Here is a 25,065-nt window from a genome sequence, read left to right as displayed (position 1 = left end):
ACTGCCTCAAAAGGGCAGCCAGCATGATCAAAGACCCACACCGCCCTGGCCATGCTCTCATCTCACTGCTACCATTGGGGAGAAGGTACAGGAGTCTGAAAACCATGACCTCTGGGTTCAAGAACAGCTTCTTCCTGGGCAACCATCAGTCTCTTGAACGCTGCACAACACTAACCTCAGCAACTGTGATCTTCTACGGACCGTGCTTTTGGTCGCACTACAGGGTTTAGTTTTATATACTATTATAGTTATCTAGTATGATGGGTTATTAATTTATTGTATTAGTGATTATTAGATATTTGTTGTGTGTTATTGCACTAATGGGCCTGTTAAGCTGCAGCAAGTAAGAGTTTGACTATTCTGTTGACAAGTAAACACATGACTTGATATTTTTTGCCAGAACTAAAACAATATTTTTTTGTTCAAAGCTTGAAAATAATTTCAAAATTGCAGCTTACTGTGAAGAATTTGTCTTAAGATGCATTCAGTTATACTGGAGGGTTAATAAACAGTGAATACATTTCCCTCGGCAGTAATTGAGGTAACAGTGTACATACTGTATATGCTTAATACTTATAAATGCACCGGGATGCCTGGAATATGTGCTGTCCAAATTGTAAAATGCTATTTCTTTTGTCTTCTATCTACAATCAAATGCCATTTTGTTGTCTAGTTTTTGTTTGTGGGGTCAAGGGTTTATGGGGGAAAGGTGGGAGAATGGGGTTGAGAGGAAAAGATAGATCAGTCATGATTGAATGGCGGAGTAGACTTGATGGGGCCGAATGGCCTAATGCCGCTCCTTCTGACCGCAAACCTTCTCCAGGATTAGTTGGTTTGGACCACACATTGCATTTATCCAGGGAACCAAACATCACTGGTGAACAAACAGACTGAGGTATCCCCTCTGGTAGAGGATACGGTGAAGCAATGACAGAATAAACCCATCTTTCATTGTTAGAACCTGGATTTAGTTTCAAACTTGAGCAGATTAAATGGTGCTCCCTTTAAACCATGGACACTGGGCCGACTTTGGAAGAGCATGCCCTTTTTTTGATGAAAGGCCTGGATAGAGTGGATGTGGGGAGGATGTTTCCACTAGTGGGAGAGTCTAGGACCAGAGGGCTCAGCCTCAGAATAAAATGACTCATCTTTACAATGAAGATGAAGAGGAATTGTTTTAGTCAGAGGGTGCTGAATGTGGAATTCATTGCCACAGATGGTGGTGGAGGCAAGTCATTGGGTATTTTTAAAGCAGAGATTGATAGGTTCCTGATTAGTAAGTGCGTCAAAGGTAATGGGGAGAAGGCAGGAGAATGGGGTTGCCAGGGAAAAATAGATCAGCCATGATTGGCGGAGCAAACTCGATGGGCCAAATGACCCAATTCTGCTCAGATCATGATCCCATGATGTAATTCAGCCCAGGTGCAGGGTGCCGGGCAATTTATATCAGTATCACTTCACGTTCAAAACAAGGACTTCTCATAGCTCAGTAGATCTAGTCCCCAGTGAGGTATGGAGATATATTTCTTAATCAGCATTAAAAAAAAAATGTTTTGGTGTTTCCCAAAAGCATGTTCAAATCTGAACTGAGCTGTTAGCAGGCAACTGAACCATCCAATCAACAACAAGTGAGCAGTTCTGACCACCCATCTATTTCTTTGGAGACATCGGACTATCTTTAACCAGACTTTACTGGACTTAATCTTGCACTATCCTGTATCTGTACAGGGTGGACGGCTTGATTGTAATCATGTATAGTCTTTCCACTGACAGGATAGCACGCAACAAAAAGCTTTTCACTGAGCCTCGGTACACATGACAAGAAACTAAACTAAATCCCAGCAGAGTGAAGGGTCCCGATCCAAAATCTTGCATGTTCACCCCCTGCCTAGATGCTGCCTAACCTGATGAGTTTTTCCAGCACTGTGTTTTACAGGGGCGGGCGGGGGGGTTAGTGTTGGAACCCCGTTCCTTGTCTCACCCATGGCCCTCTCAAACTTCCCCAGTGATGAACAGTTGGAACTATCTCCATTTTATGATTTAACTCGTGTGATTAGTGCATGAATGTTACTATTTTAGGCTTTTTCTTATTCACTAAATTTGGTCACAAAATCAAAACGGCCAGAGCGGACAAGGCAGCTCGACCGTTACTGCTCCCATGCCCTCGTTGAAACAACACACCTGGGCAGCAGCCTGTCACTGACACATAAGCGATGTGTTTGTTAGCATTTGCGAGATTCCTGTTACTAATGCCGTTAATGCGTTAGCCTACACAATCTGCCGGCATGCTATTATGCTGCATCGAATGCATCGCAGCACCATGGCAATAATCTCACACAACAAATTCCAGGTCAGCAACATGTCAGCAAACCAACAGCCAAGAGGCTTGGTTCGGGGTGAATGAATTGTATTGTAATACAAACAGAAAAAATGTAAAATTATGAAACTCAAAAATATTTCAGATTTTTCAACTGGGACTGTGGTTCCCTGTCTCTCAGGTTTTCCTTTGTTACCTTTCAGTCTAGTTTTAAATCAGATGCAAGTACTTTCACAATGTGCTGACAATCCCACTGGATTAAATTTCACTTCAATGCAAATTCACACTAAGATAAATGATACACTATTTATTTTTTGGCATCAACAATTGGTGGCAAATGGCCATTGAATGGATGTAATAAAATGCAGTTATTCCAGCATTTTGTGTATATCTTTGGCCGCTGAATAAATATGTGACCGGTGTTCATACATCAATAGGCAAATTGAAGAATAAAACAATTTTAAAGGAGAACTGGGAGGGTTTTAAAACTTGTTTCACAATTGTTCTCCAATCAGCAACTTTCACCCTTCGAGGGAAGTCACCTGTGATAAGGCTCTGACTGATTCGTACCTGATCTGGCACAAAGCTTATGATCCCGTAAGTTTCATCTGGCTTCTTATCATCACCAGGATTGGAACTGCTTTGCTGCTTGACCTGCAAGTCAGCAAACTTCATACGTTCATAGAGCAGAATTAGGCCATTCGGCCCATCGAGTCTACTCTGCCATTCAATCATGGCTGACCTATCTTTCCCTCTCAACGCCATTCTTCCCCATAACCCCTGACACTCTTACAAATCAAGAATCAGTCAATCTCTGCCTTAAAAATACCCAATGGCTTGCCCTCAACTGCCATCTGTGGAAATGAATTCCACAGATTCACTGCCCTCTGACTAAAGAAATTCCTCCTAATTTTCATTCTAAAGGTATGTTCTTTTATTCTGAGGGTGTGCCCTCTGGTCTTAGACTCTCTAGTGGAAACATGCTCTCCACATCCACACTATTCGGGCCCATGTGTGTGGTCGTGTTGGACTCTGGCCTTGACCTCCAACGTAGCCATCTTCAAATCATCTTGGCAGATGTGGGCGTCACGTATGGCATGTATAGTCTTTCCGCTGGCTGGAAACCACACAACAAAGCTTTTCACTGTACCTCGACGTTGGACAGCCAGACCAGTGTTCACTGAGCTCACAAGTATGTAGATATACGTGGTCATGAAAGACATCCAACCAGTGGACATGTCTTCTTGTGGGACTACCTAGAACTGTTTAAAGAGATGTGGTCTCCCAATCAAGACAGAGTCACGACAATGTCTGTCACTCTCTTAGAAGCTCCGAGTCTTTGGAGCTCCGAGTCTTTGGAACTCTCTTCCTCATAGGAAGCAGAGTCTATGAGTGTTTTCAAGGCAGGGAAAGACAGATATTGAAGGAGCGAAGGTTATCACAAGTAGAGAGGAATGCAGAATTGGGATCACAATCTGATCACCCATCATTTAAAAATGCTGTTAAGATGGAAAGGATGCAGAGAGGACTTACGGGGATGGTGCCAGGACTTGAGGGCCTGAGCTATTAAGAGTGTTTGGGCTGGCTATGACTTTACTCAATAGAGTGCAGGAGGCTGAGTGGTGATCTTATGGAAGTGTATAATAATAAGGGGAAGATATAAGGTGAATGCACAGAGCAGGGAAATCAAGAACCAGAGGACATAGTTTAAGGGGAAAGATTTAATAAGAACCATAATGACAACTTTTTCACACAGATGGTGGTGGGTATATGGAACCAGCTGACAGAGGAGGTAGTTGAGACAAGTACAATAACAAAATTGAAAAGATATTTGGACAGGTACATGGGTAGGAAAGGTTTAATGGGATGAGGGCCAAACGCGGGCAAATGGGATTAGCTTAGATGTGGCACCTTAGTCAACGTAGATGAGTTGGGCTGAATGGCCAGTTACTGTACTGTATGACTCTTATTAGGTGTGATGGGCAAAGTGGCCTCTACCTGTATGTTCTGATACATGCCTGTCGTGATGAGGAGCATCCAGTGTATGTAGAGGAAGTCTCCCAACCATTCCCTCTGCCACCCATGACATAATTACAGCGTTAATTATCATTGCTGCTACACATATCATCAGACAGCACAGGAGAGAGAGAGGGCTATTCTGGGAAGAGATCTTCCTACATTCCACATGATTTGAAAATTACTATGTCAAATATGTAACCTTAAGCCAAGGAGAATGATGTCTGTAGATGATTACTGTAAATCACCTCCCTTGTAGCCAGAACACGATGCCTGTTTTGTGTTTCCATATCACCAGTACATTTTTGTGATGGTACGCGCCAGTACGGCGTACCGACACCTCTAACGTGAGATCAGCCGTGATATAAAAATGTTGTTCAGCTGGAAAAAATGCAGAGAGGATTTGTGAGGATGTTGCCAGGAGTCAAGGGCGTGAGCCACAGGGAGAGGTTGGGCAGGCTAGGACTTTATACCTTGGAGGGCAGGAGAATGAGGGGTGATTTTTATCATGTTTAGCTAAGGAATAATATGTGAAAGAATTAGAACATGTATTTGTTTAGACTTGGAGTTCAGATCTTATATTAGTTAAAGTGTCCACAACGTTGGGACTATTTGGAAATTTGGAAAAAAACTGATGATAAATGTAGCTTAATTTTAGATAGACACCAAAATGCTGAAGTAACTCAGCGGGACAAGCAGCATCTCTGGAGAGAAGGAATGGGGGAAGGAAGGAAGGAATGGTAGCTTCATTTTAAATTGATATGCATATTGGCACCTTTTAGTCTACAAGGAAAGCACTGCATATTTGTAAATAAAATAAAAACAAAAGGCAAAATAATAACCATTTCTGCCCATTTTACACTCTGCAGCATGAATCTAATGCTGGATTGGGTTAGTAATCTACTAATCCTGATTTAAGTGACATATTTGGGTTGGAGTTGACCCTGAGGAGGCAGTGAGCTGAGGATGTGCCCGGTTATTGTGCCCCCCAGCAGGTTAAACTGGTACACAGGGTGCACAACTGTAGGGATCTCTGACAAACTGCATCTCCTCGCATTAGACAACAAGCCAGCGTGCTTCTGTGGAGGCAGAGTTTCCACACTGTGAGGCTTTGCACTCTGTTAACCACAGCAGGACGGCTGACTTGGGCGCTTCCACGATCGGACTTACCTCCAGGTACGACATGGAGACTGTGTATTCCATATCATCACTCGTCTCTTCAATGCACTTGAACAAGTCGTTGAGGGTCCGTACATAAATGCCCGGTTCACTATCTGTCCCCAACATTGTGTATGTTTTCCCTGCACCTAGACAACAAAGATAGACAAGAAAACATGCTGACACAAGGAACTGCAAGTGCTGGTTCACACAAAAAAAGATACAAAGTGCTGGAGTAACTCAGCGGGTCAGGCAGCATCTCTGGAGAAAAGGAATAAGTGACGTTTCGGATTGGAACGAGGAAGGGTTCCGACACGAAACATCACCTATTCCTTTTCTCTAGAGATGCTGCTGATCCGCTGAGTTACTCCATCATTTTGTGTCTATCTTAGTGTGCAAGGATGTATTGGCTTTGGAAGGGCTACTGTGCAGATTTACCTGTGTGAAGCATAGACTCCAATTAAACTACAAGTTCCGCAAGGGTCTGGAGCCCCTTCACGTTGTATATTAATGATTTGGATAAGGGGATTGAAGGCTTTGTTAACAGGTTTGCAGATGATGCTCAGATAGCTGGAGGGACAGGCAATGTAGAGAAAGCAAGGACTGCAGAAGGACTTGGACAGGTTTGGAGAGTGGGCAGAGAAGTGGCAGATGAAATTTAGTATAGCAAAGTGCAGAGTCTTGCATTTTGGTAATAATAATAAATGGAGATAGAATCCAGAAATCAGAGCTGCAATGGGACAATGGTGCACGACTCCCAAAAAGTGAATTTGCAAGGCAAATCGGTAGTAAGAAATGGAAATTCAATTATATCAAGAGGACTGGAATACAAAAACATAGATGTAATGCTAAAGCTCTATAAGGCGCTGGTTTGGCCGAATCTGGAGGACTATGAGTAAATTTGGGCCCCATATCTAAGGAAGGATGTGCTGGTTCTGGAGATGGCCCAGAGGAGGTTTACATGAATGATTCCAGGAATGAGTGGGTTAGCATATGATGAGCATATAACAGCACTGGGCCTCTACTCACTGGAGTTTATAAGGTTGAGGAGGGACCTCATTGAAACTTACAGAATAATATAAGGCATAGATAGAGTGGATGTGGAAAGGATGTTTCCACTGGTGGGAGAGTCTAGGACCACAGAGGTCATAACCTCAAAATTAAAGGGCGCTCGCTTAGAAAAGAGGCGAAGAGGAACTTCTTTAGTCAGAGGGTAGTTAATCTGAGGAACTCATTGCCACAGAAGGCTGTGGAGGCCAAGTCAGTGGATATTTTTAAGGCAGAGATAGATCAATTCTTAATTAGAACAGGTATCAAGGGTTATGGGGAGAAGACAGTAAAATGGGATTAGGAGGCAGAGATCAGCCATGATTGAATGGTGGAGTAGATTCGATGGGCCGAATGGCCTAATTCTATTCCTATAACTTATGAACTTACATATGAACTACAAGGTGGGATTGCATCAGTTATTATTACTTTTGCCAACATGAACCCAAGCTAGTTGGACCCACAGGCACGGCCGATAGAAGGACACCGTGCACGGAGCTTGGTTCAGTCAGGCTCAACATGCCACCAGTTCCTGCACTTCACATCCAAACGGACGAGAAACTGGGGAACGAAGCAATCTTTCAGTCTGGTGTCACCTCCAAGTACGTAGTGCATGTGCAATGAAAATTTATGTGAGATAAAGAGCTTTCAAATTTACAGTTTAATTTGTGGTGGTATCGTGAAATCTCATTAATAACCTTCCCCTCTCACCAGTCAAATAATTGAAAGCCTTGCTACAGAAGATCAGTAGTTTGCCCTGATACCAATGTCACTGAACAAGTGGTGTACACAGGGTAATGTTACAGAGCTAAAGACAGGTCAACCCAACATATCTGCTGACTCAACTTCATGCCACACAGAATGATAAAATTCTACTTCGAATCAGCAAGTTAGCTTCAATATTATGAAGAAACAAAAAAAACTGCAGATGCTGGTTAATACACAAAAGGGCACAAAGTGCTGGAGTAACTCAGCGGGTCAGCCAGCATCCCTGGAGAACATGGATAGGCGACGGTTTGGGCCAAGACCCTTCTTCAGCTTTAATATTATATGTTTTTTAACCATAAACACAAATGATTTTTAAAGTGCTCCATTTGGCAATAAATACCATGCTGCCTACCTGTGGGGCCATAAGCAAATACAGTGGCATTGTACCCTGAAATAACTCCCTCAATCAGATCCTTGGTGGTTGACCGATACACATCGTCCTTGAAAAGATACAAAATAGATTAACAAATAATAGCAATGGATTTTTATTATTAATAATTATAAATAATTTATTATTAATAATTACCAAATGAGCACACGAGGCTGAGGGGTGATCATGTGGAGGTGTATAAAATCATGATGGGGTTTCAACAACTAAGTTACAGAGAAAGGTTGAATAAGTTAGGTCTTTATTCTCTGGAGCGCAGAAGGTTAAGGGGGGACTTGATAGAGGTCTTTAAAATGATGAGAGGGATAGACAGAGTTGATGTGGATCAGCTTTTCCCTTTGAGAATAGGGAAGATTCAAACAAGAGGACATGACTTCAGAATTAAGGGACAGAAGTTTAGGGGTAACATGAGGGGGAAATTCTTTACTCAGAGAGTGGTAGCGGTGTGGAATGAGCTTCCAGTGGAAGTGGTGGCGGCAGGTTCGTTGGTATAATTTAAAAATAAATTGGATAGGCATATGGATGAGAAGGGAATGGAGGGTTATGGTATGAGTGCAGGCAGGTGGGACTAAGGGAAAAAAGTTGTTCGGCACGGACTTGTAGGGCCGAGATGGCCTGTTTCCGTGCTGTAATTGTTATATGGTTATATGGTTATTAGATAGGGTAAATGCACTATTTTTATGGGAATCAAGAGCTTGAGGGCATAGGTTTAAGGTGAGATTGGAAAGATTTAATAGGAACCTGAGGGGCAACCTTTTCACACAGAAGGTAGTGGGTTGATGGCTCGAGTTGCTAGAAGAGGTAGTTGAGGCAAGTACTATAACTACATTTAAAAGACACTTGGACACGGATAGGAAATGTTTAGAGGGAGTGTTTAAGAAGGAACTGCAGATACTGGAAAATCAAAGGTACACAAAAATGCTGGAGAAACTCAGCGGGTGCAGCAGCATCTATGGTGCGAAGGAAATAGGCAACGTTTCGGGCCGAAACCCTTCTGGCTTCTGAAGAAGGGTTTCGGCCCGAAACGTTGCCTATTTTCTTCGCTCCATAGATGCTGCTGCACCCGCTGAGTTTCTCCAGCATTTTTGTGTACCTAAGGTTTAGAGGGACATGGGCCAAACATAACTGGCTTAGATGAGGCACCTTGGTCAGCAGGCATGAGTTGGCCGATGGACCTATTTACCCACTGTATGACAAATCCACAAAGGCCATTGATTAATCTATATCATAAGCAGCATTGGTGTTTGTGGAAGAAGAGATAAAAATGCTGGCATAACTCAACGGGCCAGGAAGCATCTCGGGAGAACATGGATATGTGATGTTTCGGGTCGGGACCCTTCTTCAGACTGATTGTTGGGGGAGGGAAAGAAAGTCAGAAGGGATAAAGGGCAGGACAAAGTGTTGCAGGTAATATGTGAACACAGGTAAGGGTGGGTTGATGGGTCTTGGTATTTGAGGGATGTTGTGGGTCCAAACTAGCTGTTGACTTCCACTGTTATAACATTAACAAATACATTAAATATAATATCAAAATACATCAGTTACTGTGTTACACAACACAGAAACAGGCCCTTCAGCCCAACTCGTCCATGTGATCAGGCTACCTCCCGACCAGATCCATTTAATTTAGTTTAGTTTAGAGATACATTGCAGAAACAGGCCCTTCGGCCCACCAATTCTGCACCAACCAGCAATCCCAGTTCACTTGCACTATTCGAAAAACTAGGGACAATTTACAATTTTTACCAAAGCCAATCAACCTACAAATCTGCATGTCTTTGGAAAGTGGGAGGAAACCGGAGCACACTGAGGAAACCCATACGGTAACAAGGAGGACGTACAAACTCTGCACCCATAGCCAGGATCGAACCCGGGTCTCTGGCATTGCCACACAGCAACCCTACCGCTGCACCACTGTGTTGCCCTCATTGGCTGTAAAACACAATGGGACTACCTGGTATCATGAGAAGTGTATAAATATCTTTAACTGTAGAATATTTATCGACTCATTTAAGAGTCAGTCACATTGGAGTCGTAAGTAGGAAACTTCTGCTAAGAGATGGCAGATTTCCCCCCTCCATAGTGGTCACAGCAAACTCGGTGGTAGAAGTGGCCATCATTTCAAACCCCAATCACGGACAGGGTTTTAGCCCAGGTCGCTGGTCTATTAGTCCAGGCCCCTACATCATTGTATCTCCACACTTTCCCCACCGCCTCCCCTTTGTACAAATTAATAACAGATTCATCTTTTGTGATCATCAAATAATATTCAGCACCTTCAAACAGATCAATAAATTCCTAATAAGAAATTCAGCATGTTTATTACTTTTTTTAAATTGAGGCATCTACAAATTTACTGCTTATAATAAAACCCAGTGATAGCTCGGTTGTATCAGAACAGAATACTGTTTCAATAATTAAAAACAAAAGTTTTGATGATTCTTTCATTTTTTTAAGGCGGTTGATCTGAAATACACTTCCTGAAGTGGAGATTGTCGAGACAGATCTTTGGATAGTAATTAAAACAAATATATAGCGGTAGATCAGAGTGGCAAGGATGAAAAAAATCTCCAAATGACCTGTGGCCTGGTCCACTTTTCCAGTTGGCAGTGTTTCATAACGGAAGTGAAATGTCCTTCTCAGGCAGTCTGCTGAACCACACCAGCAAGAGACCTCAACGTCCCAGGGAGCCCTGAGGCAACAAGCGTCAGCAGTGGTAGAGTTGCTGCCTTACAGCGCTTACAGCGCCAGAGACCAGGGTTCGATCCAGGCTACGGGCTCTGTCAGTACAAAATTTGTACGTACTCTCATTGACTGCGTGGGTTTTCTCCCTCGTGTGTGTAGGATAGTGTTAATGTGCGGGGATCGCTGGTCAGTGCGGACTCGGTTGGCCGAAGGGCCTGTTTCTGCTCTGTATCTCTAAACTAAACTAAAACCATGAATCAGAGACTGGAGGTCAGCTGAAATGTGTGGCGTACAGCTTCACTATTCTGTTGGATTGTCGCAGCTATTTGTTTACAACAAACATCATCGTGGACAGCTATCCGACCAAGAATGACCTGGTCTGAGCCCAACAGTGTGCTGCCTGGTGCTGTCAACAATATTTCTACAACTTATGTTGTGCTCTGCCCCACATGGTGTTGAAGTTTAGATGTATAAATCTTGCACTCTGCTCCGAGATACAAACACTGAATAAATGTAACCCATTCATATTTTTGATTTGATGGTGATGGAACGGAATTAAATGGAATCAAACTTTTTTCTTGGTAAGTTGTCATTCAGATGCATCAAGAATCATATTTCCTGCCTCTACATTCAACATTCACAAGATATCAGGTTTAGATGGTTATGATTTAAATCCTACACAGGTATTGCTCACTCTGAATGTCACTAACTGGTAACTCTTGAGAAATTGTTCCTTCAGATGCCCTTGTGCGGGGCTGATATCAACATCACAACTGCTACGGGGTGGGGGTGGGGGGGGTAAAACTGGACAGTGGATTTTAAGTGAGCCTTGCCCATGGTGTTGTGCAAAAGTAAATGCCTCACCTGCGTTGCAGAGTAATTGAAGGCTACGTCAAACAGGTACGATTTCTCCCGAGACCGGTTGGCTCGCAGTATGTCATCAGGATCTCCCATCGGGTCCATCAGCACCACCATCTGTGGGGAAGCAACATGTAAAGGTGAACAAAGGCAACCCATGTGAAACAGCCGTCTGTGTGAGGTATATCTGGGCAAGGAAACCGCGCGTCGTGTGGAAAATGTCAGAACGTCCAACTTGGTTGAAAAAAAAGTGAGGAATGTTTTACATGCGGAGCGATTGAAGTGTTAATGCTGAGCGGCGCCTGTACGTCTGGGTCTACCTATCACTGCAAGTTAACATGCAAGTTCATCAAGCATCTAGGAAAGAAAATGGTTCTTATTCCAGTTGTAGAATTATTTCAAGAGTTTGGAGTCAAGAGTGTTTTATTGTCATACGTCCCAAAATGGAATAATGAAATTCTTACTTGCAGCAGTACAACAGATATGTAAACATAGTACTCTGTAAACATCATTATAAACAACAAAGGTCCAGTGTGTGTGTGTGTGTGCTTGTATATGTGTGTGTGTGTATCTGTATATGTATGTGTGTGTGTGTGTGTGTATATGTGTGTGTGTGTATGCACCTGTATGTGTATGTATGTGTGTGTGTGTGTATGTATCTGTATGTGTATGTGTATATATCTGTGTATGTGTGTGTGTGTGTGTGTGTGTGTATGTATCTGTGTGTGTGTGTGTGTGTGTGTGCATGCGTGTGTTTGTGCGTGCGTGTGTGTGTACACATGTGTTTGAGTATGAACAAACAACAACAGTGCAACAGTGCAAAAACAATGCCCCCAAGTCTATGGAGTTCTGAGCTTATTTGGAGATTGCTGTGTTTAATAGCCTGATGGTTGTCGGGAAGGCTGCTCCTGAATATGGATAGATATTACATTTTTTCAGGCTCCTATACTTTCTTCCTGGTTGCAGGAGTGAAATAAGAGTGTGGCCAGGGTGGTGTGGGTCTCTAATGATGCTGGCTGCCTTTTTGAAGCAGCAATTCCTATAGATCCCTCCGATGGTGGCGAGGTTAGTACCCATGATGGACTGGGCAGTGTTCACCACTTTTTGCAATCTTCTACGTTCCTGGGCATTTGCCGAACGATGCCGTGATCCAACCAGTCAACATGCTCTCTACCGTATACCTGTAGAAGATCAAGAGAGTATTCGTTGACATGTTGAATCTCCTCAGTCTTCTCAAGATATAGGCGTTAGTGAGCTGTGTTTATGATTGCATCAGTATGCTGGGACTTTTTAGGCGACTGCAGGAGACTATGCTGTCGCCACATGGTCGCCACATGTCCGCGGGTGGTTGCCGGGGAGTCGCCTTCGTGATCGTGAGGAGTTCCCGCATTCTGGGAACAAGTCGCGGCCTCATTATGGTCGCCGTGAATTTTTCAACATGTTGAAAAATTATCGGCGACTAGAATGAAGCCGCCATGGAGAGTAGCGAGAATTCACGTGCCGTAGGTGGGTCGCCAGGAGGTTGAAGGTTCTCGTAGGTTGTAGCCGGTGCTGACCGGTGAATTTCATTGGCTCAATGAGGGAAAAAAACGTAAGCAGTAGTTTTCAGAACCAAGGATAACCGACCGGTAATGTTAAATGTCCACCGAGCTTCACAGCCGTGTATTTCTGGCTTCTTAAAAGTTGTCTCCACTCCTTCTCCCCCCCCCCCTCTTTTAAAGGACTTACCGTACACTGTGCTTTAGCCGTCTTAATTACAGCTCCAACCTCCCTGTTCATCACGGTGTGTGTCTGTATCACCTTGGCTTTGCACCGTGTGAATATCACTCAGACAACACTCCCCGCTTGCCCTGTCCCCCGACTGCATAACGGGCTGGTGAAGAAAGGCGTGTGTGTGTGCGTGACTGAAAAATCGCCTGTGGGACAGGCCCAATACTCTCTCCTCCACCGTCCCCTCAATGAAGGCAGGGTTTCCTTGCCCTCCTCTTAACAAAAAATGCAATTGAAACAATGTATGGAATGTTAAACATTTTACATTCATCTGCTTTCAATGACAGCAAAGTCCACATTATTCCTTTGTCCCCCCCACAGTAACTTATTTCCTTTTACACAGGAAATAAAATTACTTCAAGTGAAATCATTATTGAAACTCAAAGAGGCTGCAGAAACATTCTCTGGCAGCTGAATATTGTACTTTTAGGATGTCCCTGGCCCATTGTCTGTGTCTTGGGCTTCTCAATCTATTCTGCTCTTATTGATTATTAATGGCATGCCTCACATTTCCCTGCAGATGTACGGGACTCAAACGTTGCTGGTATGGTTTACGTCCCGCTTTCTGTATGGAAGGAACGGGAGCTTGATTTTTGTTTTAACAAACTAAAAGTAGTTATTCTGCAGAAATCCACGGATAAATGTAAAGTTCCTCTGTCACATAACAGCAGATAACCATCTCAAACTTATTTAGAGTATTGCATGCAGTTCTGGTTACCCCATTATGGGAAGAATGTGGAGGCTTTAGAGAGGGTGCAGAAGAGGTTTACCAGGATGATGCCTGGTTTAGAAAATATAAGGAGAGTTTGGACAGACTTTGATTGTTTTCTCTACAACACCGGAGATTAAGAACAGACCCAATACAAGTATATAAAATTATGATAGGCATAGATAAGGTAGACAGCATAGCTTTACGGTGAGGGGAGCAATGTTTATAGATGATGTGTGGGGCAAGTTGTTTTTTACACAGGGAGTGGCGGGTGTCTGGAACACACTGCCAGAGAGGTGGTGGTGGAAGCAAATACAATGTTGGCAGTGTAAATGCTTTCAGATATGCAGGGAATGGAGGGATATGGATCACCTGCAGGCATAGCAGCTCTGACTTTTAAAAGACATTAAGACAGAGATATGGATAGAAAGGTTTTAGAAGGTTATGGGGAAAATGCAGGAAAATGGGACTAGCCCAGAATGTGAACTTTGTCAGCATGGGCAAGGTGGGCCGAATGGTACGTTTCCAAGCTGTACAGCTCTATGACTCTAAAGAGCTGACCATTCAGGATTGAAAATATAAATTTCTTCAGAGAGTCATACAGTATGGCACGCTGACCAAGATGCCCCGTTTATGCCCGTGCATTTACCCGCATTCGGCCTCAAAACCTTTCCTATCCACGTCCCTGTCCACAGGTCTTTATACTCAGAGGATGGGGAGCCTTTGGAGAACCCTGCTTCATGGTGGAGGCTTGATCACAGATTGAATTTTAAAATATTGAGCAATACATTCCTGATAGCAAAGGAAATCTATGAAAAGGTGATTGGTCAGGAAATGGTTTGAGACATTAAATCGGCCAGATTCTTGCTGATGGGTGAAGGAGTCTCGAATGGTTAGATGTCCTTGTGTTCCTCCTTCCCATTCTTAAAATTAAACAAAGCAGCCTTTAGAAATCAAGCAGCTAATTCACAATATGCCTAATGCTGGTCTTTAGACTTTAGAGATATAGTGCGGAAACAGGCACCTCGGCCCACCATGTTCATGCCAACCAGCAATCACCCCATACACTAGCACTATCCTACACACTAGGGACAATTTATAATTTTACAGAAGCCAATTAACCTACAAACTTGTATGTCTTTGGAGTGTGGGAGAAAACCGGAGCATCCGGAGGAAACCCATGTGGTCACAGGGAGAATGTACAAATTCTCTACAGACAGCACCCGTAGACAGGATCAAACCCGGATCTCTGGCGCTGTAAGGCAGCAACTCTTCCGCTGCTCCACTGAACATTTCCACACTGTGAAAAAGGTTGGGACTGTCTACCCTATATATGCCTCTTTTCGTTTTATATATGACTAGAGGGCATAGCTTTAAGTTGAGAGGGACAAACTTTAAAGGAGATTGGCAGGCAAGTTTCCTTTACATAGAGGGGGGGGGGGGGGGGTGGCAAAACTGGCAATTATTGAGCTGCGTAAGAGGGTAAAAGTGAAAGAATTGAACTAATATGGTGTCATTCTAATGATCCCCCTGACCTCAGCCGGAGGCCCTACCGCAGCCAAGCGAGCGAGCGAGCGCATTGAGCGTAGCATGAGGCAGCTGCATGGAGTGGCGGTGGAAGGAGCTGACGGCATCTCGCTGGGCCAATCTGACCCCTACTTCACCGATCCAGTGCCGCCAGGACACCAAGCCTTAAAGCGAGAAAATAAGATATTGCACATCTGCGTGGACCAAGATCGGACTTTTCAGAGACTTGGAAGCTGTGAAATGGAGCTGGAACGTGGCGACTCTCTGCGTGTTGTTCCAGATGAGGAGCTATTGTAATCATGTACGGCACGCTCTGACTGGTTAACATGCACAACAAGCATTTTACTGTGTCTTTCTTCACGTGACAGTAAACTAATTTAAACTACGAAATAACTGCTTCCCCAAGCCTTGATATAAATGCGATACACAGCTGGATAATCTCTGCATCCTGGCCCTGAAATCCTTACTTTATTCATTTCCTCAGCAGGTCACTGGAATAACGATGAGCTATTATATCACTGCTCGTAACTGGTTTAATATTGTTAATGTTATGAATATTTCCAGTTCAATGGGTTTAATTTACATTAAATTACAATGAGGGAATAAATGAGCTACTCCTCAGTGAAAATAACCTGTTTATTGTTATAATTGTTATAATTGTTAATTGTTTACAATTCTTAGTTGATTACATGATTCTTTTTATATTAAAATGTTTTTTTGGATAAGGTTGGAGAAACTTGGATTGTCTCCACTGAAGTGCCGGAGGTTGTGGCGAAGTATATAAAATGACGAGAGGCATAGATAGGGTAGACAGTCAGAACCATTTGCACAGGGTGGAAATGTCAAAGACTAGAGGGCATAACTTTAAGATGAGAGGGACAAACTTAAAGGAGATTGGGAGGGCAATTTCTTTTTTACATGTGAGTGGTGAGTGCCTGTAGGTGTTGGTTTCGTTTAGTTTAGATTAGTTTAGAGAAACAGCGCAGAAATAGGCACTTCGGCCCACCGTGTCCACACCAACTAGCGATCCCCATACACGAACAGTATCCTACACACTAGGGACAATTTACAATTATACCAAGCCAATAAACCTACAAACCTGTGCATCTTTGGAATGTGGGAGGGAACCGGAGCACCCGGAGAAAATATACGCAGGTCATGGGGAGAACGTACAAACTCCGTACAGACAGCACCCATAGTCAGGATCTAACACGTGTCTCTGGCGCTGTAAAACAGTAGCTCTACCGCTACGCCACTGTGCTGCCCCAAGGTTGGTAGCGGAGGCAGGTATGATAGTGGCGTTTGAGGCTTTTAGACAGGCACATGGATATGCAGGGAAACGAGGAATATGGATCAAGTGCAGGCAGATAAGATTAGTTTAACTTGGCATATGTTCAGCACCATTATTGTGGGCTGAAGGGCCTTTACCTGTGTAGGACGGTTCTGTATTCCATGTTCTTAAACCCAAACTTCAAGAGGCATAGAATTCAGTCAATGTCTATTATATTTTGAGCTAATAAAAAACAGACTGATGTAATAATAAAATCTGATATTACAACTGTATTTCATATTTCCAGCATTCATATTTGATCTTTATCCCCTGAATTAAATCCTTGTAGAACTTGGATAATGTTGAAGAATGACAAATTATTGATTCAGATACAAGAGTTTGTCAGCTGGGGATGTTAAATCCAAGTATTTAAATAAAATGTGAGGTAACACTAGTTTTCATACATTTCAAATTCCCTTATTATCAGCCCATCAGTTGAATGCTGTCTCTTTAAGGCTCTTTACATAAAAATTACCCACTTATTTCCACAACAACACATTCAATTGTAAGGGAAGATATCATATTGGAATGTCTAAGGGAGCTCATTCTTCACTGGTAAGAATGCAATTTCCCCAGCAATTGTTCCCCTGGAGGTTTTATCTCATTAGGCAAGATATTGGATGAGTCGTGTAAAGGTCGATACATCCATCAAATCATGCTACCTCTACACATCAAAATTAATCGCGAAGAATTCTAGGAAATCTATAGCTGTGGAGTTCCAATGTGAACTGTTCTGAATCAAAATTCAAATTAACCTTCTAAACCCAGTGGGGCATTTTGGTTTTGAACCACGGTTTAACTCAGTGAACAATGGAATGGTAGGATTGGGTAAAGTAACCCGGATCCTAATCGAGCAGTGCAAGGTTATCGTGGAGAAGGAAGTATTGGTGCTGTAGGAGGTGTTATTGTGGAACAATAGAGATAAATTGTAGAAATCCAACATTGATCAATAGCAAGCTCTACATCTGCTCCACCTTTTACACTGACAATACCTTTGATTAAAGTGAGGTTGGTCAACGGTGCTCATAGGGGTCCTTTTGATGTTCTTTGGACACTGTAAGATCCTGGTAGATTCCAACCTTTTCCAAGTGCTCTCAGTATTAATGGTTAATTGTTGCAACATTTCTTCTCATGGAGTTCAGAAGCTATTAAATTCTCCATGCAAAAATACTCTGGAAATATTGCACTTTTATTATCAAACCGTAATACCAAGAATGTTTTTACCTATAAGCCCAGCTATTAGCACAAATATATATCCCCCAGTGGTCATTTATTACATGTGGGGCATGGAATAAATGTGGACATTTATTTGGCACCCACCATTGCTAATGTTAAGCTTTCCTAGAGAAATTCTGGATGTTCAAGGAACACATGAAACAAATTTAATTTGCAATCGGTGGAATGGAATTGTAATAACCAAATTTGCATTGACAATCTCGGGCATAAATTACAAAACGTTTCTAAAAAATATGAAGAGCTCTTGGCTTCAATAACAAACCATGCATTCACTGTGGATACCATAAGACATTGGAGCAGAACTAGTCCATTCAGCCCATTGAGTCTGCTTCGCCATTCAATCATGCAGACTTCAACAGTCAAAAGGGTTTCGGCCCGAAACGTCACCTAATCCTTTCCTTCCTAGATGCTGCCTGGCCCACTGTGTTACTCCAGCATTTTGTATCTATCCACCTATCACTTGCCAGGCTCTGTCCCCCCTCTCCCTCCCCCCCCCCCCCCCCCCCCCCCCCCCCCCCCAGCCCCACACACACACACACACACACACACACACACACACACACTTTCAGTCTGAATAAGGATCCCAACCCGAAACATCTTCTGCCATTCCCTCCACAGGTGCTGCCTGACCCACTGAGTTCCTGAGTCCGTTTTTTTGCTCAACTAGCATATGTACGTTTTAGCAAAGCAAATGCCGCAGAATTAATCCATCAGAAATAAATTAGTCATGTTCTTTCTACAGACATGGTATCATTTATAATTAGATTATGCAACAGCCATGAAGTGAGCATGTCACAGCGGGAGAGGCTGACCTGCTAATAGAGGAAATTCAGGAGACAGTGCTGGGTCACTAGAGTTCCACCTGCCACCTGGAGCTGGAAACTAGATGCGGTCTAGATGTAGGACTTCTATTGTCCTGAAGAACTGCCCCAGTCTGCCATATGGCCCCGCACTTAAATACAATACATTAGCTCCATCTGAAACAATAGCTATCAGTTGTGGCAGGCATTCAGCAGCTCACAGCTTAAAGCTCACTAATCCATGAAAAACAATTCCATTAAAGTGATTATCTTTGGAGAAACCCTGTCGAGCCATACACAATGTTCTGTTTGCCAACATCAGCTCGGGTGTACGAGAGGGCTCGACGTAGATCAAAGCATCAGTGACGTGCATATGCCAGACACTGAATGAGGTGAATCAGTGACTAAAACTAATAAAGGCTTTTATTTGTACTTGCATAAAGTATTTAATTTATAAAAGCAGCATAAACAAACCAGATAAGAGACATAATTCGGGTCAATTATACCTTATTCTACTCTTGTTGCTCAGCAAGCACTTTTGCGCAAATGCATCTTAAATACAAGGGTGATGATGAAAAGTGGAATACCAACCATAATGTCTTTGCATTGAGCAATCGTCACACTAGTTTATAGACACAAAATGCTGGAGTAGCTCAGCGGGACAGGCAGGATCTGTGGAGAGAAGTAATGAGTGACGCTTCGGCATTTTGTGCCTATCTTGGTGTAAACCAGCATCTGCAGTTCCTTCCTTCACATTAGTTTAGTTTAATTTAGAGATACTGCACGTAAACAGGCCCTTCGGCCCGCCGAGCCCGTGCCAACCAGCAATCCCCATACACTGGGACTATCCTACACACAAGGCACAATATACAATTTTATCAACACTAATTAACCTACAAATCTGTACGCCTTTGGAAAGTAGGAGAAAACCAAGGCACCCAAAGAACACCCATGGGGAGAATGTACAAGCTCCGTACATACAACAGCTGCAGTCACGATCTAACCCGGGTCCCTGGCATAAGGTGTAAACCAGCATCTGCAGTTCCTTCCTTTTTATAGACACTCGTCTGTTTAAATATCTTTACATAATTTGCTCTCATATTCCATTTGTTGCCCTTTCTCAACTTTTGATCATCCTTTGCTGTTCCTAACATTTTGCTAACGCTTGGGATCATTACTCTCCCTGGCATTGTAACCTTCAATATTTTACACATCCCCCGTACATGCTATAGTTAGGCACAAATGGAGCACATTTCTAAATGAGTTGATATGTTTTTCCAGAATCTAGAACAATGAATAAATATTAAATCTTTCTCTACCGCCATGTATTCTGATCAAATATCCCAATCCATTTTAACTAATGCATTCTCTTCATAATTACATTTAAGGTTCAGTTTTGAACAAGAGGACATTGTTACTGAATGAGAATTCTACTACATTAACATCAATTTTCTCCAGAGTGCTCCTTACAAAAGATTATCAACTAACTTGGCCTCATTATACATAGAAACATAGAAACATAGAAATTAGGTGCAGGAGTAGGCCATTCGGCCCCTCGAGCCTAAACCGCCATTCAATATGATCATGGCTGATCATCCAACTCAGTATCCCGTACCTGCCTTCTCTCCATACCCTATGATCCACTTAGCCACAAGGGCCACATCTAACTCCCTCTTAAATATAGCCAATGAACTGGCCTCGACTACCCTCTGTGGCAGGGAGTTTCTGAGATTCACCACTCTCTGTGTGAAAAAAGTTCTTCTCATCTCGGTTTTAAAGGATTTCCCCCTTATCCTTAAGCTGTGACCCCTTGTCCTGGACTTCCCCAACATCGGGAGCAATCTTCCTGCATCTAGCCTGTCCAACCCCTTAAGAAATTTGTAAGTTTCTATAAGATCCCCTCTCAATCTCCTAAATTCTAGAGAGTATAAACCAAGTCTATCCAGTCTTTCTTCATAAGACAGTCCTGACATCCCAGGAATCAGTCTGGTGAACCTTCTCTGCACTCCCTCTATGGCAATAATGTCCTTCCTCAGATTTGGAGACCAAAACTGTACGCAATACTCCAGGTGTGGTCTCACCAAGACCCTGTACAACTGCAGTAGAACCTCCCTGCTCCTATACTCAAATCCTTTTGCTATGAAAGCTAACATACCATTCGCTTTCTTCACTGCCTGCTGCACCTGCATGCCCACTTTCAATGACTGGTGTACCATGACACCCAGGTCTCGCTGCATCTCCCCTTTTCCTAGTCGGCCACCATTTAGATAATAGTCTGCTTTCCTGTTTTTGCCACCAAAATGGATAACCTCACATTTATCCACATTATACTGCATCTGCCAAACATTTGCCCACTCACCCAGCCTATCCAAGTCACCTTGCAGTCTCCTAGCATCCTCCTCACAGCTAACACTGCCCCCCAGCTTAGTGTCATCCGCAAACTTGGAGATATTGCCTTCAATTCCCTCATCCAGATCATTAATATATATTGTAAATAGCTGGGGTCCCAGCACTGAGCCTTGCGGTACCCCACTAGTCACTGCCTGCCATTGTGAAAAGGACCCGTTTACTCCTACTCTTTGCTTCCTGTTTGCCAGCCAGTTCTCTATCCACATCAATACTGAACCCCCAATGCCGTGTGCTTTAAGTTTGTAAACTAATCTCTTATGTGGGACCTTGTCGAAAGCCTTCTGGAAGTCCAGATACACGACATCCACTGGTTCTCCCCTATCCACGCTACTAGTTACATCCTCGAAAAATTCTATAAGATTCGTCAGACATGATTTACCTTTTGTAAATCCATGCTGACTTTGTCCAATGATTCCACCACTTTCCAAATGTGCTGCTATCCCATCTTTAATAACTGACTCTAGCAGTTTCCCCACTACCGATGTTAGACTAACTGGTCTGTAATTCCCCGTTTTCTCTCTCCCTCCCTTCTTAAAAAGTGGGGTTACGTTTGCTACCCGCCAATCCTCAGGAACTACTCCAGAATCTAAAGAGTTTTGAAAGATTATTACTAATGCATCCACTATTTCTGGAGCTACTTCCTTAAGTACTCTGGGATGCAGCCTATCTGGCCCTGGGGATTTATCGGCCTTTAATCCATTTAATTTACCCAACACCACTTCCCGGCTAACCTGGATTTCACTCAATTCCTCCAACTCCTTTGACCCGCGGTCCCCTGCTATTTCCGGCAGATTATTTATGTCTTCCTTAGTGAAGACGGAACCAAAGTAGTTATTCAATTGGTCCGCCATATCCTTGTTCCCCATGATCAACTCACCCGTTTCTGACTGCAAGGGACCTACATTTGTTTTAACTAATCTCTTTCTTTTCACATATCTATAAAAACTTTTGCAGTCAGTTTTTATGTTCCCTGCCAGTTTTCTTTCATAATCTATTTTTCCTTTCCTAATTAAGCCCTTTGTCCTCCTCTGCTGGTCTCTGAATTTCTCCCAGTCCTCCGGTATGCTGCTTTTTCTGGCTAATTTGTACGCATCATCCTTCGCTTTGATACTATCCCTGATTTCCCTTGTTATCCACGGATGCACTACCTTCCCTGATTTATTCTTTTGCCAAACTGGGATGAACAATTTTTGTAGTTCATCCATGCAGTCTTTAAATGTCTTCCATTGCATATCCACCGTCAACCCTTTTAGAATTAATTGCCAGTCAATCTTGGCCAATTCACGTCTCATACCCTCAAAGTTACCTTTCTTTAAGTTCAGAACCATTGTTTCTGAATTAACAATGTCACTCTCCATCCTAATGAAGAACTCAACCATATTATGGTCACTCTTGCCCAAGGGGGCACGTACAACAAGACTGCTAACTAACCCTTCCTCATTACTCAATACCCAGTCTAAAATAGCCTGCTCTCTCGTTGGTTCCTCTACATGTTGATTTAGATAACTTTCCCGCATACATTCCAAAAAATCCTCTTCCTCAGCACCCCTGCCAATTTGATTCACCCAATCTATATGTAGATTGAAGTCACCCATTATAACAGTTTTGCCTTTGTCGCACGCATTTCTAATTTCCTGTTTGATACCATCTCCAACTTCACTACTACTGTTAGGTGGCCTGTACACAACACCCACCAGCGTTTTCTGCCCCTTACATGTACTAAAATAGTCTGTACCAGATCAATTCTACAAAGTTTTGACCTTGAAAATGAACTTGTGCATTCTGTAAACCCATCGTTCAAATGACTTTTGCCAATTTAATTCTCCTGTCTAATCACAGGTACAAGTTCCCTGCGATTATCATAATGCCTTTGTTACAGGCTGAAATGTTCTGATTAATACTCTGTCCATTGGAATAGCCATTAAGGATACAGATAATCTACAGTGATTTTTTTGTGTCATTTATCATCTCTTATTTCCAGAAATACTGTTTCTGCTCTCTGATATTCTTGTTAAGACCATTCCTCATTACTGGCCTAATGTCATCTTTGTGAGTGCTATTCTGATTTTCCATATCATCTCTCCATCTGAAACAACAAGTTACCACGAATATTTTGTCCCAACCTGGTCTTAATCCAGCGACAGACATCTCTGGTCTTTGTATTTGTGCTATTACTTCATCTACCTTGCTTTCTGCAGTTAGTTTCTTCACTTCAACTATTTATTACATTTAAATAAACTGTCCATTCCAGACTGTGTGGGTTTCCTCCAGGTGCTCTAGTTTCCTCCCATATCCCAAAGATGCATGGATTTGCAAGTTAACTGGTCTCTATAAATTGTCCCTAGTGTGTATGGGAGTAGAAGGGAAAGCTGGATAGCATAGAACTTGTGTGAACAGGTGATCGATGGTCGGCGTGGACTCATAAGGTCATAAGTGCTAGGAGCAGAATTAGGCCATTCGGCTCATCAAGCCTACTCTGCCATTCATTCATGGCTGATCTATCTCACCCTCTCCTAACCCCATACCCCTGCCTCTCCATAACCCCTGACACCCGTGAGCCAAAGGGTCTGCTTCCATGCTATATCTCCGAACTAAACTAAATCACACAGTAGCCAGTAACTCAGTCTGAATCATTGCCTGTTTACATCCTGGAACCACCTTGACTCACAGCCACATCCTCCTGGTCCCAGGTCTTTCAATCCAGACTATTATCCAATCTAAGGGGTGTAGTTACTCCGGCCCTGAAGTGAAAAGTAAGAACCTTTTAACATTTTCTTCCATCGATTTTTAAGCGAGACTAGTCACGAGTGTTTTATTGCCATTTGTCCTGAAATGGAACAACGAAATCCTTACTTGCAGCAGCACAACAGACATGTAAGCATATTACTCTGTAAAACCCATAACAAACACCAAAAGAGTCGAGTATATATATTTAAAACAAAACAGACAAATGAATAGACAATAGTAGTGCAAAGTCAGAAATAATGCCCCCCGAGTCTTCCCATTAAAAGGGCAACTCATTGGAAAACAGTAACCACAGTTCCCCCAGTTGTCGCCACAGAAACCCTTCTGCCAGAAGATGAATTATACATGAACACCAGACACCACACTGCAACTACTTCTAATTTACAAAAGATAAAATAAGCAACAGGATTTGTTTGCAGGTGCTCTATCCTCCAACCAAAAGCAACGACTGTTCTATGCAGTGAGAGTAAATATTCCTAATTAATCGCCTTCATACTGCTAATTAACTCTCCACTGAACAAACGAGATTAACGTGTGCAGGGAGGAAACAGTTCCTAAAGGGAACCATGCAGTTTGGTGACTAATTTTGTCCATGGACAATTCTACGTTCCATTAGATGCATGGAGAATTATAACTTCCACAAAGATGTTTGGCAAAAATTGAAAGTCATCAGCATCTAGTCTGAGAAATACGGAATGTTGCCGCTCTAAAATCAAAGCTGAAATACTAACGTGGGTTTGCTGGCTGGGTGAAACTCCTTCTATGAATTTATATCGTGGAGCTGCGGCTTGGGAGAGCTCTCAACGCGGGCGGCGCTGACCGTCATCGCGGAGTCCTGGGGGCTCCTTGCAGAGGGCAGCCAGCGTGAGTCTCCGCCCGGCGCGGCCTGCGGACTTTGGGAGCCGCGGACTCCGGTAGGAGGTGGCCGACTCTGTTGTCCAGGCCGCTGAGGATGTCCCCCAGCCCCGACGTCGGACTTACATCACCCCGGCGAGCGGGCCTGAACATCGGGCCTCCCGTAGCGGCGACTGCGGAGGGCTCGGGGAGTCCCCGACCACGGGTGAACATTGGGGAACATTAGAGGAAGAGACTGACTTTGGTGCCTTTCCTCACAGTGGGAAACTTTGATTCTGCCGTGTGGGGATGTTGAATTCTATAGTGTGTTGTGTTCTTTATTTTTATAGTGTGTCTGTATGGTTATCTCATTTCACTGTGCCATCTGGCACATGTGACAAATACATGTATCTTGTATCTTGTATCTTTAGCCCAGCCCTTTGAGGAATTCCCAGAAGAATGTGTAAC

At 43.1% G+C, this 25,065-nt stretch overlaps 1 protein-coding gene across 3 annotated transcripts in view; it reads right to left on the bottom strand.

Moving 5' to 3' along the window:
- Positions 1-25,065, bottom strand: part of kif19 (kinesin family member 19) — a 124,636-nt gene that overhangs the window by 43,305 nt on the left and 56,266 nt on the right. For 2 of the 3 annotated variants that reach the window (XM_033044561.1, XM_033044562.1), the window contains exons 3-5: positions 11,244-11,354; positions 7,659-7,746; positions 5,504-5,640 (exon numbers count right to left, since the gene is read on the bottom strand). In XM_033044561.1, the coding sequence (XP_032900452.1) occupies positions 5,504-5,640; positions 7,659-7,746; positions 11,244-11,354 (336 nt within the window). Of the gene's footprint in view, positions 1-5,503; positions 5,641-7,658; positions 7,747-11,243; positions 11,355-25,065 lie in introns of those variants that run through there. The other variant, XM_033044563.1, reaches the window with a different exon arrangement.

The sequence above is a fragment of the Amblyraja radiata genome, chromosome 26 (genome assembly GCF_010909765.2).
Source record: "Amblyraja radiata isolate CabotCenter1 chromosome 26, sAmbRad1.1.pri, whole genome shotgun sequence".
Classification (NCBI taxonomy): domain Eukaryota; kingdom Metazoa; phylum Chordata; class Chondrichthyes; order Rajiformes; family Rajidae; genus Amblyraja; species Amblyraja radiata.
Note: the sequence above shows the minus strand (reverse complement) of the source record. Positions and strands in the feature narration are given on the sequence as shown.